Here is a 19,827-nt window from a genome sequence, read left to right on the forward strand (position 1 = left end):
CTGGAATAAATCCTACTTGGTCATGGTGTATGATCTTTGTGATGTTCTTTTGCAATCGATTTGCTAGAATTTTGTTGAGGATTTTGGCATCTATGTTCATGAGGGATATTGGCCTTTAATTCTCTTTCATTGAGTTGTCTTTATCTGGTTTTTGTATTAGGGTGATGCTGGCTTCATAGAAGGAGTTTGGAAGTGTTCCTTCCTCTTGGATTTTTTGGAATAGTCTGAGGAGGATAGGTTTTAGTTCTTCCTTGAATGTTTGGTAAAACTCTATTGTGAAGCCATCTGGCCCTGGGCTTTTGTTTGCTGGAAGCTTTTTGATGACTGTTTCAATTTCTTCCCAAGTCCCTGGTCTATTGAGATTTTTAGATTCTTCCTGATTGAATTTTGGAAGTTTGTATTTTTCTAGGAATATGTCCATTTCCTCCAGGTTGTTCAGTTTGTTGGAATAGAGTTGTTCGTATTATTTTGTAACAATCCATTGTATTTCGGCTGGGTCTGTTGTTATTTCACCTCTTTTGTTTCTGATTTTGTTTATTTGGGTCCTCTCTCTTTGTTTCTTGGTTAGCCTGGCTAGAGGTTCATCTATCTTGTTTATTCTTTCAAGGAACCAGCTCTTGGTTTTGTTGATCTTATGTATTGTTTCTTTGGTCTCTATGTCGTTTATCTCTGCTCTGATTTTTGTTATTTCCTTCTTCTGCTTACACTGGACTTTTCTTGTTGTTCTTTTTCTAACTCTTTGAGTTGTAGAGTTAGATAATTTGTTACCATTTTTTCTTGTTTTTTGCAATAGGCTTGTAGGGATATGAACTTCCCTCTCAAAACTGCTTTTGCTGTGTCCCATAGATTTTGGATAGTTGTGTTTTCATTATCATTTGTTTCCAGGATGTTTTTAATTTCTTCCTTGATTTCTTTGGTAACCCAGTCCTTGTTTAATAGCATGCTGTTTAGTCTCCATGTGTTTGATTTCTTTGGATTTTTTTCATTGTAGTTAATTTCCAGTTTTATGCCACTATGATCTGAGAAGATGCTTGATATGATTTCTATCTTCTTGAATTTGAAGAGACTTTGACTATGTCCCAAAATGTGGTCTATCTTTGAGAATGTTCCATGTGCACTTGAGAAGAATATATATTCTGTGGCTTTGGGGTGGAATGTTCTGAAGATGTTGATTAATTCCATCTTATCTAGCGAGTCATTTAGGATTGATATTTCTTTGCTGATTTTTTTGTTTAGATGATTTGTCAAAGGGTGACAGTGGGGTTTTAAAATCTCCTACTATGATTGTATTGCTATTAATCTCTCCCTTAATGTCCTCCAGCAGTTTTTTTATATATTGGGGTGCTCCCGTATTGGGTGCATATATATTTACCAGGGTTATTTCTTCTTGTTGGATTGCTCCCTTTAGTATTATGAAGTGGCCTTCATTATCTCTTGTTATGTCCTTCGCTCTGAGATCTAATTTGTCAGATATAAGTATTGCTACCCCAGCTTTTTTTTCATTTCCATTCTCCTGGAAAACCTTTTTCCATCTCTTCACCCTCAGTCTGTGTGCATCTTTTTTTCTGAGGTGGGTTTCTTGTAGACAACAGATGTATGGGTCTTGTTTTTTTATCCAATCTGACACCCTATGTCTTTTGATTAGAGCATTTAATCCATTTACATTTAGGGTTATTATTGATAGGTACTCATTTGACGCCATTTTTATTCTATACCCGTGTTCCTTCTTCACTTCCTATTTCTTTATTTTTACAGTAGACCCTAATTTGTCCAAAGAGATATTTTATCCTAAATATATGATAGGCCCCCCATTCCTCAGCAGCTATCCCTTCTCCATTCCCTATCCCTTCCATTTTCCTTGAGGTCAAAGTATTATTCACACTCTGACATATATTTCATTCATTATTATTTCATTCTTGGTCTCCTTCTTCAATTTCTTCAATGACCTTAAGAACAGACTCTACCTGCCTTTTTTCCATTAAACACCAGAGCAGTACACAGTGCTCAGAAGAAAGCAGGGAAAAGATGTTAGCATCTGCCAAAGTGTCAGGTCTGCTTGCCAAGGATGGGTGAAAGGGGAGAAAGATGAGTATATATGTCCATTAACATTATTCCTCATGATTTTCTTTTAGCATTAAAAGCCATCAATATGACAAAACTGAAACTAATATGCCAAGGACACATATTTGAGAAGGCCCAACAGTAAGTGTTTCAAGATGGGCGCCAAGCAGGCAATTCAGACCCCATCAAGTGTGCAGAAAATGGGATGCCAGCTCTGCTGAGGTAGCACATATCTGTCTCCAAGAGGGCTCAAAGCACCTTCCATGACAACTCCTGTTGGTGGTCACCCCAAGGTGCTCAGGAATCTGATGAGGAGGGCAGAATGGGAAAGATGAAGTGCAGTGATGAGGGCAGGATGGGGAAGTTAAGGTGCAGGGATGAGAGGGGCAGGATGGGGAAGACAATGTGCCCTGGTGATGGTAATTTTGATTTCAGCAGCCTTTTGTAGCTAAGCAAACCTATTGTATAAACACAAAATAGTAGGTATGGTGACACCAAACAGCCATTTCTTACCACTCAGCCTTAGGTCATGGAGGCACCCACTCCTGTGCAGGGCTCTTCACTGTCTACTCAGTCTTCTTTGCAGAGGTGTCTTTGTAGTGCGTGAGAATGAGCTCTCCTTACTCATGTTGTCAGCTCTCAGGTGGCCCCAACACCTGATATTGAAAGTCATTACAATGAGGAGAGCTGTGGGCTATGGTTGTAGCTGAGTGCCAGAACTGTGTCTATTCAGGCTACTGGTCACCATCTGCCCTCTCTGTTCTTCAGGGTGGTCGTCGTTGATTACAGCCTTGACAATGGTTTAACATTCCAGGAAAAAAAAAGATTGAAAATGACAAGTAGGAAATGTGTGAGTATCAGGGTGGTGCTATGCAAAGCTCCTGCAATGGAGGAACAGATACCCTTTAGAGGCAAGAGAGGAAAACAATGACCCCAGGCAGTCCCAGCAGGGAGTTTGATCAGACAGAACAGTATCTCACAGATCACCCAGGACCTTTCAACCTCCACTGGGGGGGGCGAGGGCGGGAGAGCAGGGAGAGAGCTGACCCCCAACTCAAGCTTGGGAATTACCCTGGGTGCAGCCAGATATCCAGGCCCGGCAGAACATCTGCTTCATCTGTGAACAAGTGTCACTGATGCACATGGAGGGGAAAATTAGAGCTCCGATCAAACTCCAGAAACTGTTCTGAGGCTTTTCCCACATTATTTCCCATCTTTCCACCTGCCCTGACCCAGGTCGAGTGGTGGAGAGGTCAAAGTCTATCTGGATTCCAGCTGAAGTGAGTAGGACAGGCAGAGTCCAGAACCTCTGGGTTACCCAGGTCCTCCAAAAACAGGTCCAGGAACAGGATGTGGACAGCCCTATACAGTGTGTTCCCACTGCATTGATGCAGCTGGTGAAGGTCTCTGAACTGACTCATAACTGGCTTCTGCTTGGGGAACACATGCTCTCATTTTGAAGATGCCTGGAGACAGAGGCAGATGGAGCAGGTCTCCTGACACTGTATCCGCACCCCTGCCTCTCAGAGGCATGCAGTGAGGACTGCTTTGTCTCCCACAGAGGACTCAGACTACCTGGTTAGGACTGGGACAGAGTGTCTGATCAGATCTAATGGTGGGGTCCATGGCCAAGGGCTTACAGGGCTCCTGTCCCAGCCCTGGCCTCCTAGCCTCTCAGTAGCTATAGGTCCAGCATAGCCTACAGGCCACTGCAGAGGGGGCGACCAAAGGAAAAGGAGGTAGTTGGGCAAGGCAGTAGGTGGGAGATGCCTGGTGCTGGTCAATGGCTACCGAGGCCCACCACAAGCCACCTTTTGTGTGCTTTCTGCAGAGTAATTCAACAAAACCTTCAGATATTAGAAGTCTTACCAACCCACCAACTCATCCAACTTACAGGTAAACCACCCCACAAAAAACCAGCAGGTCTCCAACCCCACCTCCTACCAAGCCAATTGCCCCTACAACACACAGGCCTCCAACCCCACCACCTACCAAACCACCTGCCCCTACAACCCTCATAACTACAACCCCACCACCTACCAAGCGACCTGTCCCTACAACCCCACCACCTGCCAAGCCACCTGTCCCTACAAACCTACCACCTATCAAGCCACATTCCCTGACAACCCACAGGCCTTCAACCCCACCACCTGCCAAGCGACCTGTCCCTACAACCCCACCACCTGCCAAGCCACCTGTCCCTACAATCCTACCACCTATCAAGCCACATTCCCTGACAACCCACAGGCCTTCAACCCCACCACCTGCCAAGTCACCTATCCCGACAACACTCAGGTCTCACAACCTGTCCAACCACCTGCCCTGCATTCTAGTCCACGGCCTCCTCCACCGATCAAGACCCATCTGTACTTGGTTGTGTTCATACCTGCCATGTTCGTGTTCCCCTTGCTCTTCTGTTGCATCTGGAGGCTATGCCACAAGAAGGTGAGTGACTCCTGCCCACGTAGCCCTGTGACCAACCCCAGGGAAACAGCATGCCTGCCTGCCTGATCCCAGGCTCCCATAAGCTCCATATGGCCACATGAGTGGACAGAGGTACTCTGTCCTCCTCTCCCGGCACAGCCTGGGCTTCTAAGTAGCCTCCTGCCTCGGGCTTGCTTCAGGGAGGTGGCCCATGTGCTGCCCTGGCCCCTGGGCAGAAGTGACCCCAGACATCTGAGAACAGGGCCGCCTCACAGCAGTCATGATTCAGAAGGACTCAGGGACACAGAGGAGGACGCCTTTGCTGGTGAGGAAACAAGTGGCCCCATGAGAGGCCCGGGTGACCCCCAATGGAGAATGATGCTGGCCAGGATTCGCAACCCCTGGGGCAGCTGTGCCTTTGAAAACTAGCCTGGGTCTCCCCACATCTCCAGGGCCTCCTGGCATGACTTCTTCAGTCATTGCTAAGGGCCAGGTTGTGCTGGGCCCCTGCTGGGCACGAGGGGACACACAGGAAGGCACTAACATCCTTGCAGGAGCTCACAGTCGGTATCTGATCTCACAATGCTACTTGGGGTATCAGAGGCAAAGTGTCAGCCTCACAGTGTGTGGCAAGAGCCCTTTGTAACCAGAGCGACAGCAAAGGACAGAGGCTGGCTTCAGGGAGCACCTGAGGCCATGGCACTGGCTAGCTGGGTTTGCAAGGACACAGGCCAGACGTTGGATAGAGAAAGAGAAAAGCAGAGGCACGAAAGAGCAGGGCAAACCAACCAGAAACAAGCAGGTCAAATCACGGTAAAGGAGAGGGATGAAAGAAAGGAAGCCCTGAGATGACGGTGACTGTCATCTCTAAGGACTGGACAGCCAGAACAGCTGCAAGAGCAGGGAAAGGGGATGGGGTGGAGAGAGGACGGGTTTGGGCCACGTGCTCTGTCTTCATGTGATGGTGGGCAGCTGAGGAACACTGCCCTGTGGGGGCCTCTCTCAGGACCGGGCTCCTTAGTCTGGCTGTCTCCCCATGAAACCCACAGAGAGCTTTCAATTCCCTTTGATACCCAAGCAGCCTGAGGCTCAGAGAGGAGACTCAGGGAAGGAAGGGCACCCAGATTGCACCCCCAACCCCTGTCAGCATGGCCATCAGCACCCTTCATGCCCCTCCCAGCTGTGCTTATGTCTCTTTAACCTTCTAGACTGTCAAGGAGCCACCCCCGGTGCTCAAACCAGAAAAGGTAAGTCCTGCTTTGGTCCTGATGTCAGCAGGCCCGGTGGGCACAGGGTCCTTGACAGAGGCCTCCTGCAGCCATTGCCACTCCCAGCCCACCAGCTCCACCTACCTGCACAGAGAGCCAGGAGGACCAAGAGCTGACAGAGGGTAGGGAGGAGCCCAAAGAGGACATGGAACTCAAAATGTCACCCACACCACCTGCCCTGCACCCAACACGTCACTGCATTGGTGGCCTAGGGGAGCCTGTTTCAGCCACTGCTAGATCCCAGTGATATAAAAGGGGCTTTTCTTGTCAATTCCCAAAGGACTGTTTGCAGGGGTCCTTCCTCAGGATGAGGTGAGCTTTTGGAAAAGGAACCTGGACAGCCCTGTGGGCTCTGGTGCACCCTGGGCTCCATTTCCTCAGTCCCCTCCCTGTGTCCTCCCGCGGCAGGGGCTTGGCTGGCAGTGGCCTGTAAGGACTGCGGGACTGAGGAGAGTGCAGGGAATGTGCCCTGGCACTGAACTGTGGGTGAGGCTAGGCCCAGGGGAGCACCTGGGTGAGCAGGTTGAGGCAGCTCAAACCAGTGCCATATAAACTAGGTGGAGCTGGGCATGGTATCCTTGAAACAGGGGAGCCTGGCATCAGGGTGGAGAAGGCAGGGGGTGTGAGGGGTGGGCAGGAAACAGGCCTCACAGCGCTGGGATACCCCTGAGTTGGCTACAGTGTGACTGGGGAAGCTGGATCTGCCAGAGTCAGGTAATACAGCCCTGGCACTGGCTAGTGCTCTCACCCTGACAGTCCTGCAGCACAGCACACTTCCCAGGGCCCTGCTTCCCAAGGGTGGTTTGAGGGAAACCAAGGGAACTGGAAAGTGCTCCCTGGGTTTTCTGGAAGAAAGCCATGTGTGCAGTCCCACAGGGCTTTGCTTGGGTTCTCCCTGGAGGGCACTCTGGGATGGGGCTGGCGCTGTCATTGGTGCTGGACTTCTGCCACAAACATTTGCTGAGGGGCAGAAAGCTGACATGTGTGGGGGCCACAGGAGCCCTGTGTCTGCACCCAGGAGCTGCCAGACCAGGAAGAGGACAGTGTTTTCTCTTCTAGGAGCCATGTCCCATGCAGATATGTCCCAGAGTGATTGTCCCTTGTTGTGGGTGCCAAGTTCACCAAATGAGAATGATAGAGGTGAGAGGGCTTCTTGGGGCATGACTGTGACACTGGGCTAAGGTGTGGGATGAGAGGAGCTGCAGGTTCATGCCACACAGTCCTGGCACCAAAGGCGTGACTTGTGTGAGATGAAATATATGGGCACTGGACTTTCATCACTTGGTGCCCACCCCCGGTCTTCCGTTGGGTTTAGGGATTTCTGTGGCTGGCTTGCAGCCTTGGTTCTTATGGGGGTTGTCATTAGCTTTACCAATAACTTGGGTTTCATTGGCCAGCAGATGGATGAGTGAAATCAAATTGACTCCATAAACAATCTAGCACAGGCAGAGAAAAAAGCTCTCAGCCAAGTGCCCACCACCTGAAACCACCCAGAAATGCCAGCGGCGCCTACTGTTCTTGCAACAGAGTGTGGGCAGAGTTCATTGCATGGTCGTGGTGATCCTCTGAGTTGTGGGGCTAAGGGACCCACAGAGAAAGGGCCGGAAGGAAATGTCCCTCCCAGGAAGTACTATGGTCACCCTGGGAGGAGAAAGCAGCCTGGCAGGGGCACGAGGTGACGGGGATGGAGAGGGCAAGACCCCATCGACCGGTTTGAGGAAGAGACCCTCACAGCATCTGCTGGGCTCTGCTCTTCTCTCACACAGTTCTGCCTTGTCCCTGTCAGATCTCTGGCTTCTTCCCTTAGACTCAGATGTCAGCTGCAAGGCCTGCCCTGCCTCGCCCCCTGACAGTCAGAGGGGGGCACGGAGAAGTCAGACATACTTCAGGCAGGGCTGCGGCCGCTTGCCAGGACCTTGTACTACCAGCTCCCAAGCCTGCCCCAGGGACCACCCCCCAACACACACAGGCAATGCCTGGCCCCTGCCCCAGGTCTAGGCTGCACTGCTGCCCGGGAAGCTCCTGACGACAGAGTGCTCACAAGCCATTGAGCCAGCAGGAATCAGATCCATGCCTGCAGCTTTCTCACAGCCACGTCTGCTTTTCAGGACAAACTGGGCTTCTTGTGTGACTTTGTTCAAAACTACAACCACGTGCCATTGATGTGTTGTCAGTGCTGGGACAAGGTAAGCAGAAGCTTGGGGAAGGCTCCTTGCTTTTTGCCCTTATAGTTGGCCACTGGAATTGTGGGTGAGAGGCCTCTCTGGGCATCAGCCCAGGGAGAAATGGGGGCTCAGGAGCCTCTCATGCCAATGCTGGGTGTGGCACCACGCACTTCCCATGCATTGTGGTCTCCAGAGTGTCAGGGAACTCTTATCTAGAGCATTACCTCACATGTGCCAATGTAAATAAAGGAAGGCAAACAGCAATTTCTATTGGCCTCCCAGTCCATAGACCCTCCCCTCTGACCACGTGACCCCCTGTGGGTCTGGTGGCTCCACCCCATCCACTGAATGTCTCCTGAGCTAGTCACTCAGGGCCAGGAGTAGTGGAGGGCATGTCACCCTCCCAATGATGTTTGACCAACACTGACTGGTTTTACTAGGCAGTAAATATTTCCTCCTTGGATCATAGACTCAGAGAGAAGCCAAATTGTGATAATTTTCCTCCTTAGAATAATCATGATAATGGATAAATTTTTGTTGTGTCATTCCTGTGAGCCAGTTGCTAATCTAAGAACATTACCTGTTTTTCTACTTTACTTTTGCCAGCAAAAGAAGGTATTAATATTTTTGTTCAGTTTACCAAGGGGGAGTGATGCACAGAGAGGCTGAGTGACTTGTCCCAGGTCACAAAGGCAGGGAGTGGCAGAGCTGGGCTCAAACCCGAGGCTTGACTCCACCCTTCTCCCTACTCTGCCCCTTTTGAGTCAGCACCTCTGATCTCAGGAGATTACCCCAAACCACCCAAAGGCTGCCCTACTCAGGCCTGGGCCCAAGGAGAGTGGTGCTCCTGCCTCCCAGGCAATCACTGCCTGGACTTTGCAGAGCTCAGACCCTTTGCTCAGCTGGACCAGGGAACCTGGAGGATGCTCTTGTCCCCAGGTCTGCAGTGAGGGCTGCATGGCCACATCCAGCGAACCCTGAGTCTCAGTGGATGGGCAGGTGGGCATTTAGAAGCTCTGGGCTGTACCATTCTTATCCCTTTCTAAGAGGCCTTGGGTGCTACATCCTGCACGGCCTGTTACCCATCAGAAGATGTCCCTACTGCCGTTGTCCTATGGGCCTATGTCCAATCTAAGGACCATGGAGAGCACACACTCATTCAGAAAGAATAGCAATGCTGGGGTGGTGAGGGCTGTAGGTCCTCCCTCGTCCTTTCCTTCCCAGGCTCTCAGTCCAGGAGTAGCAGACAAGTTCCTGCAAAGGGAGTCCAAAATCAGGACAGTAGTGTTGCCCTGAGAAGGCAGGACAGACTTTTGATGCTTGAACCAAGGCCCCAAGGAAGAGCCCTGGCTGCATCCCAGCGCCCATGGAGAGGAAGGGCATCACAAAGTTCACCCTATGGTCCTCATGCATCCTGACTCCAACTCCCTTGAACCACGAAGACCACAGCCTTCTGGTGCCCATCCCCATGATTTCTCAGGGACATTCTCTCTCTTCCTTACAGGGCAGGTGCATTGACGTCACTGTAGTGAACCCCCACTGCACACCAATGTCCTATGGCCCAATGACCTGCCTTGGACCCAGCCAGGACTACTTCCCCCTCAACAGCTGCTGCTCATGGTATCAACACTCCCCTCAGATATGCTCCCAACTTCCCTCAAGAATGTACCCCCTCAACAGCTTACGCTCATGGTGCCAACAACACTCTCAGATATGTTCCCAGCTTCCCTCAAGGATGCTGCCGCTGATCCCTCCCACTGCCCGTGCACTCTGCAGAACTACCTTGTCACTCCCACCCCCATAGGCAACCTCTAAAACACTAAAAAAAACCAGAATATTAAGAGCCCTTTATGTACTGAATTGGGCAAATATTGAGTCCAATACTGAACATTGAGACTTGGTTTAAAGTCAAAAGGAGTTGGATTTGTTGCTGATTAGCATGACAGATTATTAGCAGGTGAGCATTGCCCTCTGTGTGAGACATCCCTACCAATATTACTCCTGCAGGATAAAGCACCCTGGTGTCCTGTGAATGTAGACATGAATGATTCTCACAACCACAGCCTGGTCATCTCACCATGGGCGGGCATACCTGAGTTTTCAGTCATATTCAGGTCTTTGAAAAAAATCCCAAATCATATTTAAAATATTAGTATAATTCTGTGTCTGTATTCATTGGCTTTTACTAAGTCACTTGGGCAAGTTACTTAATCAATCAGGGCTTTATTTTCCTAATTGAAAAGATGGAGATAATGGTGTCTCCTGTGGTTATGAGGCTGGTACTACAATGTGCTCAGCCTAAGCCCTTAGTAAAAACTCAGGTGCCAGTAGCTAACGTCTTCCCTCCCTGGCCCAGGGAGGAGGAGGATATGAGCTCAGAGACATGAAGAAGGATTTTGGAAATCCCGAGCCATCAGAGTGGAGACCATGTCTGGCCATTTATTTACCTCTGCACACCAGGGTGTTGGCACACATGAGCATACACAGGAAGGTGATGACCATATGGGGGTCATATCTGGAGCCCACTACCCATGTAACCTCCAACAAGCCATTGGAAAGAGTCCTGGTACTTACTACTTCAGAAATATTTTCCCTCCCATGTCCTTAATATTTCTCATGATATGAAAGAAGTCAATGATGCTCACTTTCCTGACAAAGCTGGACAAGGAGTTCTTATAGCATTTTATCATGTGTGTGTTGTGATTACCATTAGGATTTATGTTGTTTGCTCATGATCCTACTCATAGTTTTGTGTCTTTTTGTTCTATATTTAAGGTAGAATAACCCCCTTGAGTACTTCTTGCAATGGAGGTTTTCTGGTGGTAAAATCCCTCAGGTGTTCATGGCTACAAAAGTCTTTATTTCTCCTTCATATCTACTGGGCATATTATTCTTGGCTAGCAATTTCTATCTTTCAATAGTTTGAATATTGGGTTCCACTGTCTTCTACCTTATAGGGTTTCTGCTGAGAAATCTGATAGTAGTCTAATGAGCTTCCCTTTATAGGTTACCTTCTTTTCCCTGGATGCCATGAGAATTATTTCTTTGTCATTAATTTTGACAGTTTTAATACACTGTGTCTTATAGAAGGCCTTTTTGGATTGAGATAATTTGGTGTTCTCTTTGCTTCTTGGATTTGAGGATCTAGCTCTTTCCATTGGTTTGAAAAGTTTTAATAACCATTTATTTAAATAGGCTCTCTGTTCTCTTCTCCCTCACTTTTTCTTTTTTATTTAATATATTTTATTGATTTTTTTTATAGAGAGGAAGACAGAGGGATAGAGAGTTAGAAACATCGATGAGAGAAACTCATTGACCACCTGCCTCTTGCACTGGGTATGTGCTTGCAACCAAGGTACATGCCCTTGACTGGAATCGAACCTGCGACCTTTCAATCCTCAGGCCTACGCTCCATTCACTGAGGCAAACCAGTTTTGGCCCTCTCTTTTTCTTATGGTGTGTCTATTATTCTAATATTGCTTTTTCTGTTAGAGTTAGATAGTTCTTGTATAGTTCTTTTTTTATGATCAAGTCTCTCTCTTCTTTCCCTTATGTCATTTTTAGATTTCTATCTTTCATACCACTAATTCTTTCCTCCATCATGTCTGATTTATTTCTTATGCTCTCTAGTTCATTCTACATTTCTTTTATTGAGATATTCATCCCCAGAATATACATTTGGTTTGGTTTTTTTTTTTAGTTATAATCATTTTTGTAAAGTACTAGTTTTGTTCAATGATTTTAGTTAAATTGAGTTCATTTAACTTAGTGTTTTCCTCCATCTCATTGACTTTTTTCAGAACTGCAATCTTGACTTTTCTGTCATTTAAATCACATATCTCCATGTCTCTAAGTTTATTTCTGAAGACTTTTCTCTTCTTTCTGAGCTGCCTTATTGCCTTGGTTATTCATGGTATCTGATGGTTTTCTTTTCTGTCTAGGCGTCTATGCATGAGTGGAATTTCTCTAGTAGATTGATAAAAAGCCTTTCTATTATTATCCAGCAAGTGGCACGGAAGCACAAGATTTTAATTGTCTTGCACTGCCCTGGCTTTTTATATCTGCAGGGTAGTGAAAAAAGTGGCCTGTGTTCCCTGGGAAGTTGGACGCCTCCACTGTTTTCAGGTTCCTGTGTTTCTGGAGACCAACCACATAGGAGAATGTGGTGGGTGATGGGGTTCCAAATCCATGAAATCCCAGTGCTGTCACCTGCAGCAATGCTGCCAGCAGTGCAGCTGCTATGGGTGGGGGTGGGGTGAGCTGGGAGAGCTGACTGCCGCCTTTGTGACTTTGCTCTCCATAATGGTGACTGGCAGACCTCAGCAGCCTCCTGTATCTCTGCCTGACCCTGGGGTGAGTCACAAAGTACACCTGTTGCTAAGAGAAATATGCTTATGTAGTACAAATTCTCTGGCTTGCAACCAGACACTCACTTATTATCTTCTCTTGGGCCTGCGGCCAGCTCTGGGAGGGTGAGTGGAGGTGAGCTCTGGAAACATGAAGAGGGTCAGCCAGGTTCTGTGGCTTTTTTTCTCTGTCCATGCCCTTTGCCAGATAGCTGTAGCCACACGACCGTGCTTCATCCCTTCCCAGGACGCTGAGCTCACCCTCAGTTCCAAGGGACACTCCTGTAGGAATGTTCATTGTATGTCTCTGCTCCTCCCAGCTGAAGGACATGTCAGCAACAGTCTGAGTCCTCCTCTCTCTGGGCTAAGTTGAGTCCTGCAGGAGCTCCAGGCTGCAAGCTCTGGGCGGAGTCCCTTACCCATTTCAACTATTCTCCCTTCTCACCTCCCAGGTTAAAACCCACATGACTACCTTCAGACATGTTTATGCATTGATTAGTGAATCTTTGTTGAATTATAGCTGTTCAAATTGTTTAAAACATCAAGGCTGAATCCTAGGGGACCTCTCACAACACCATTTCTTTAGCTATAAGTCTATCTTAATGTTGATGTGGTAGAAGTATTCTCTTTAAAATCAAGAATGACCCATCATAGCTTCAGTCAACATTTCATTAGAGAATAACTAGTGAGCACAATGTTTTTCATTTTTTATTTTAATTTTACAACTCTGTAGATAGCACATGAGAACAAAAGAGTTTAGTAATTTGTATGAAGTATCAATAATTAAATATATTTTTCATAACAATAAGGGAGTGTTTTAAAGATTGTTGGTGTGATGCCATTTACTATAGCAACAAAAATATGGGGTATTTAAAACAAGTCAAGATCTTTATAGGGAAATTCATATGAAAATCATTAAAAAGACCTAAATAAATGGGGACAGCCACATTCACTGATAAGAACAGTCCATATCATATATATGTTTCAGCATATATAAGGTTATTATAATAAAATATTAAGAGGATTTGGGGGGGAGTAGCAACTTTATAAGCTAATTCTCAAATGCACAGGAAAGAGCCAATTACCACAAGACAATGAGGTGGGTGATTTGCCTTCCTAACAAGGCTTGCTGAAGAAGTTTGTGTAAGTTGGGTGGGACACTGATACCACGTGTATGAGAATCTGCTGGGTTATCTTCAGAAACAAATTCCCCCAGTTAAGATCAGCTTCAAAGCAAAAACTTTATTGCCAGCTCACATGTCTCACTGCCCCACATGCACGATTTACCCAGGTTCACTTTGCTCAAGTGCCAGGCGACTGGGTCCACGTGAACCCTAATTACACCCTTAAAGATGGCGCCCAGGAGTGGCACATGGAAGTTCTGTGACCATTTCACTGGTGGAGTCAGGTCCAGGCCTGCAATGCATGTGGCAGGGAACCACAACCTTCCCTAAAGTGGACACCACAGTGCAGAGCACTAACACAATGTCCACACCATCACAGGTTAAGATGCTGTGGGATTGACACTAACTATATGAACCAAAGGGCTGGTGAAGGGGATGGAACGGAGAGCACAGAAACAGACCCGCATCTATGCAACTTAAAACACATTGAAGGTGGCATGCAAATCATTGAACAGAAGACCAATTTCATCAGTAATCAGAAGAATGCAAATCAAGCCCAAAAGTCTGGTCAATAGGTAAATATATAAAAATGTGTCTATACCAAGTGTCATGAAGGTTGTAAAACAAACCCTTCTATACTGTTGAAACAATACATCAAATTTCCTTCTAAAATATCATTTAAGATATCTCATTATCTTGAAAACTACTCCAAAGAGCAGTGACAACAGCTGCAACACAATGCTTTTATCACTTGTAATTTTAGTTTTATTGAAGAACTTATTTTACATTTATTGGATAAGTGTTTTCCCCATATTATCACTTTTTTGTGCTACATAAACAATGAAATAAGTTTTGTATTTTAAAAAAAAAAGTTGTTTAAGATATTTCTGAAAACATTTTACTGCCCCAGCCTGAGTTTTTGAATCACTTTTGACTCAGTTTCTATGCCCATGTTTCCCAGGGGGCAGAGACAAGCCATCACACTCAGCCCTCTCTGAATTTCCGGTTCTTGTTGATATCATTGAGGTTGGGGTGGTTTCTTGCACAATGGTAGGTAACTGGATGGTCCATCACTCACAAAAGACTTGGCATCCTTGCACGACCGTCTTCTGCTGGACAGTCCAGTCCCCTGGGTGCCTGCAGTGTTCTCAAGTATGACCATTACAACACTCCTCCTCCCAATTCCTTCAGCCGCTCACCTGCAGTGATGAGCTTATCACATCAGCTGCCCTTTCAGCTTACAGAAAGGCAGAGTTCTCAAGAACCCTAAAGACCATCTGGGGGAGGGGCCGAGCAAGGAGCTTTGAGTTAAGGCACAAAGAAGGCCTCCTCTTACTGACCCTTCAAAGATCACAGACTCCCAGCTGGGTTGTCAATAGGCAGGTCACTGAGCAGAGCTGCAGGTCACAGAGTCACCATGCCAACCTTTATGGCCATCATACAGGGCATTCTGCCTCCAGAGGGCTGGGGAAGGGCTCAGCAGGTGGAGGGGGCCCTTGCCTAAGAGTGAGGCTCTGGGCTCTTCTGCCCAAAGAACAGTGGAGGCTCTCAGGGTGACATGGTAAAAGGACTGAAGGACCAAGGCCATTCAGCACAGGTAGAAGTGGCAAAGGTGGCAACCTGTGGTGTCTTGAGGTGTCCTGGCATCCGGTGAGGCCCTAGAGGTTGTCAATAAAATGGGGACTGGTGGCTCCAGGCTGCCAGGACCTACACTGTTCCTGCTTCTGGTGCTGCTACCTTCTCTGGTGAGCAAGAAGAGCTTTCTGCACAGCGTCCTGGGATCCAGAGACTTCCAGCACCTCAGCCTGAGCTGGGGAAGCCGCCACAGCCAGCTCAGCCAGGACTGGGGAAACTTCCGCCACCACCGCAGCCTAAATGCCTGGCAGATTCAGAAAAAAAAGTCTCCTATCTGCGGAAGTGACGTCTACTTTGTCGTGGACAAGTGAGTGCCCCCCACCCTCCCACTGGGCTGGCCCAGGTGTCCCAGGGTGCTGCTGTCCATAAGAACAACATGGGTAGGATATGGCCAAAGCGACCCCAGATTCTGAGAGACAGGAAGCAAGGCCAGCTTGGCCGGACCCTAGGAACAGATCTGTTGACCTCCTTGTTGCTGAGGCAGAAGAAATATCTTGGGCCTGTATTTCCAGGGATGGCTTCTTTAGGAAAAACAAAAAGACCCCTATGGCCAGCAGCTGTGACCCACGGGCCCTGATAGAGCTGCAGGGACAGGGATTGCTAGGAGCCTCCTCCCAGTGGCTGGCAGGAGCTCTCTGTGGGTTATGGGTTTGCTGTGTTTCACTCTGTCTCACCCAGTGACTTCCATGATTACCAGCCCCAGAGGGACTGCTGTGCGCTTCTGTGGGCATTCGCTCAGGGTCACTGCTTAGAAGGTTCTTCTCTGCTTTGCTGCTGCTCAGCGTTTTGCGTGTGTCTCCTTCCCCTGGACCACCATCCTGAGTTAGTGTGCATGCTCAGAACAGTTTGGCTGTCTGGTGTTTCCCTCGGAGGCTGGGCTGTGGATCAGGCACACTCTGGCCCTCAAAGAAGGAAGGGGAGGAGCAGGGCTGCAGTCCTGGAGAGATTGCCTCTTTCCATTCCCAACTCCTCTGCTGGGCTGAGAATCCCCCTTATTGCTCAATGGCGCAGTGGCATGGCAGCCACTAGCATCTTGAAGCACTTGCCAGTGCTCAAGGCCAGTCTCTGCACTTCTATTACCCTCTAACTACCCTGGGTGTACAGTAGTGAAGGTGTTTCCAGGTGCAATTGCCTGCAAAGGGGCAACTCCTGGAGGTTGGATGAAGGAACCCAGAGTCTGGTGGTGGTCACAGGACTCAGGCTTCCTGCCCTGCCATCATTCCAGCACCAGGTTGTACCTCCCTTCATTCTCTGATTCTCCATGGAGACGGAAGGTTGGGGCAGGAGGAAGGATCATGCCCAGCTTAGCAGTTTCTGAGAAAAGTCAGCAGAGCTGGGACCCACCCTGCCCACAACAGACCTTCCTCACTGTACATGGAGGGTGACCTGAAATGCACGGGGCAGGGCTGACTGGTTGATCCTGACCGCAGCCCAGGGAGTGGTGCTTCCCCTCCTGGATACTGGGCTTGGACATGGATCCATAATGGTGGCAACTGACAGCCTCTTGGGTCAGTCTATCCAGACTACACCAGTTACCTCAAAGGGTCTCAGCTGCCATCATCTTACGGTGCCCAGGACACACCCCTAGTCACTGCTCACAGGACCAATGTGGACATAGCCCAGCCCTGAGAAGGATGAGAGAGGCCTCTAGGTGGGGATGGGAATGAACACATAGTATGTGTCATGTGATGTGCTGTCTACTGTGTACTCCCAAGAGCTTGAGGAAGTGGTTCCATTCCCCTGTTTTAGGATGCTGACACCAAGGCTTGGGAGGGCTAGTGATGTGCTCAATGTCAATCAAAGGTAGTCTCCTGCAAAACTTTAGATGGTGGCAGAACACTCCCCTGTTCTCTCTCCCAGGATGGGTGGTACTTGGGGAAACTAAAAAGGAGACATTGAATGGATTCCCGAGCCAGGAGCCAGGGTATTCTTACTTCTTGCCCCTCTCATCACCCCAACTCACCCCACCTTTTGATCCTTTGGCTTCATAAAGGCCTGGGCAGCAGCACTGGTCCCTCTAACATTGGCTGGCTTTGGCTGGAACCAAGGCCATGTGAAGTGCATGGGTCTTGCCCTGAAGACTGGGAGGGCAGGGGAGAGGCAACTCAGGCCCCCTGACCCTTCTAATTCCAGGATAGAGGTTCCTCCACATCACCCCAGGCACTGCCAGCCTTGAATCTTGCCATTCACGGGTCAAGACAGAGTCCTGCTGGTTTCTGCAAATGGAAGGAAGAGCTGAGGGTGTCCCAGAGAGAGCTCTCACACACCCATGTCCCAGCCCCAGGCCATCAGTAAGGCCAGTGGAGAGTCTGACACCACAGCACACTTCTAGCCCCAGGGAACAGCCCCTTCTCCCTGGAGCTCTGCTCACCCAGGGGTGGGAAGAAGGCCTTGCTGCCCTCCAGGGCCAGTCTGATGACAAGTCCTTGGAGGGTGAGTCTGGCTCCCTCCTGCGGCTGTGGCTGTAGCTGTGGCTCCAGGAAAGGGGAGTAATGATCACTGAGGAGGCGGCCCCAGCTTTGCACCAGGCAGACACCACTCACCAGTCAGGTGTCCTTGGGCAAGTCACCTCACCTTCTGTGCCCCAATGTCCCCATCTCTACAGAGACCCTTGGCACCCTCCTCTCGAGGTTGGGGTGAGAGCGAAGGGGCATGTAGGTAGTTTGCTTAGACAGCATCAGATGTAATCATGAGGATGAGGATGAGTTGAAATTCGAGGGAAGGCAGTCACACTCTCTGGGGACTTCCTGCACTCCAGGGGCCACACCCGGTCCTAACCCTGGCTCCGTTCTGTTCCCAGGACCCCTTTGGGGTGAGGTTGGGTGCTCGTCAGACGCTGTGCTGGTAGCTCTCCCGTGGCTCTCTGGACCTTTCCCCCAGGTGATGAGCAGGCCAGTTCATTCCTTTCTTCCCTTATCAGTCATCCACTCACACCAGGCCTGAGCTGCTGCCAGGTCTGTGCCACTATTTTGCGCAGTGGAGATAAGGCAGAAAGCAAAGTAGACAAAACCCCTGCTTTTCTGCAGCTTCTATTTTAGTGGAGAGACAGGACATATGAAAGAGGACAGGAAGTGGTGTGTTAGCTGGGTGAGCACCAGGGTATGGCAGGAAGTGCTGTTGGAGGGGCCACTAAAGAGGTGGTCAGAAAAGGCCCTTGCGCAGAGTGGAGTGCAAGGGGCAAAGACTGGGTGTTTTCTGTACAGAGGAGCTGTGTGCTTGGATCTTGCTCTTAAGAACATTCTCTGTTTGAGGGCCGGAGAGCAGATACGGTGGCGGGGTGGGAGGGGGGGGGGCCCACATTGGTCTCAGGAGGAAGAGGCTGTGGTGTGGAATTGCAGGGCAGAGTGGAGACGATGAGGGCCACATGCTGGATCTCATTGGAAGGTCCAGGCCACAGGCTGCCAAAGAGGCTGGATGGGGGAGGCCTGGAGTGGCCATAGCTGGGGTAAGAGGAGGTGAGGAGCAGGTTCATCACTATGTCTTCCTTACAGCTGCAGGTAAATGTCAGCACCTTTTTTTACCGATGAGATAGGAGATGGCTCAGGGCCATAGAGTAACCCACAAAGTCCACAGAAGTGGAATGAGTCAGGAGTTGAAAGTAGAGTGTCTGATACCAAACCAAATTTCAAAAACTCTGAGGCTGGCCAGTCTCTGAGAATCCCTTCTGTGGTTGTGGGCAATCCATCACCTGCTGGAAGTTCTTGTGTGGTTCGCTTCTAGGTCCCTTGTTAGATTTGATTCTTTTGTTCATGCACTAGGATGAGGATGAGTTGAATGATAATGAATAATTTTGCCTTGTGCTCAAATAATTTTGCCAGGGAGTCCCAGGCTAAGGCAGTGGTCTGTGCAAAGGCATAAACAATGAGGTCTTCAGATTATCCCAGAAGATCCCAGTGTGAGGAGGTGGGGAAAGAAGGAGACAGAAGAAGAAGTACAGGCCAATGTGGGGCCTACATAAGAGATACGTTCTGCAGGTCTAGGTTATTTGAAAGTAAGCTTTTTTCCCGCGAGGTCACTGAAAGAAAGACTTCTCAGCAGGGAAGTGGATCAGATCTGTGCTTTGGAAGTAGCTCTTCGACTGCTTGGGGAAGGAGTGGAAGGTAGAATGATGGGAGTGTGACTGGAGTTAAAGGGGGAAGGTCACAGGAGGCTACAGGAAACCTGGGAGACTGGGTAAAGGCAGGCACCCAGTCAGCTTTGCCCAGTGAGAGGAGAATGGGGAGATAGAACCCAGAGGAGCACCCACGTGAGCTGTGCGGTTGGAGGAAGAAGGGCTGGCAGAGAGGACAAAAGCAGAGCTGCATGCTGCATCCTGGCCCATGGCGGAACCATGGCAGGATGCTCATTAGAGAGTGCCTTGTCATCAAGACCTGTGCAAGCAAATGGGCAGGAGCAGGAGTAAGAGGAGCTTTGCTGACAAGTGAGCTTTGGAGCTGAATAGTGCCCTCAAGGTTTTACCAATTTGGGTCAAATAATTAGGCCATCTGGTCACTGCAGGTGCCCGCCTTAGGAATGGTCTGCTCATGGGTGGGAGAGGGGGTCTCATAGGGAAGGACAGCTGAGGGTGCATATTGAAAGAGGCATCTGGACTCAGCACGTTTGTCCTTCACAGTGTTTCCCCACCTGGGGAACAGACTGCGGTCCTGCGCTCCCCCTTTGGAAGTGCACCCCATGTTTCTCCTTCTCAGGACCCTCACACACTCTCAGAGTTCCCATGGCATATGTGCAGAGGACAATGAAGACTGCATATATTAACCAAAATTCCCCTTCATTCCTCCCAGGCCTTGCTAATCTCTAATCTATC

General features: G+C 48.9%; 1 protein-coding gene across 1 annotated transcript; it reads left to right on the top strand.

Annotated features, from left to right (window-relative positions):
• Positions 1-2,893: 2,893 nt before the first annotated feature.
• Positions 2,894-9,722, top strand: LOC118732187 (proline-rich extensin-like protein EPR1). The gene is given in 7 exon segments (XM_036461297.1): positions 2,894-2,911; positions 3,893-4,289; positions 4,367-4,506; positions 5,694-5,732; positions 6,813-6,893; positions 7,862-7,939; positions 9,423-9,722. Coding segments are annotated over 7 exon segments (1,053 nt in total).
• The last annotated feature ends 10,105 nt before the right edge of the window (positions 9,723-19,827 follow it).

This window comes from Pipistrellus kuhlii, unplaced genomic scaffold (assembly GCF_014108245.1).
Source record: "Pipistrellus kuhlii isolate mPipKuh1 unplaced genomic scaffold, mPipKuh1.p scaffold_m20_p_35, whole genome shotgun sequence".
Taxonomy (NCBI): Eukaryota; Metazoa; Chordata; class Mammalia; order Chiroptera; family Vespertilionidae; genus Pipistrellus; species Pipistrellus kuhlii.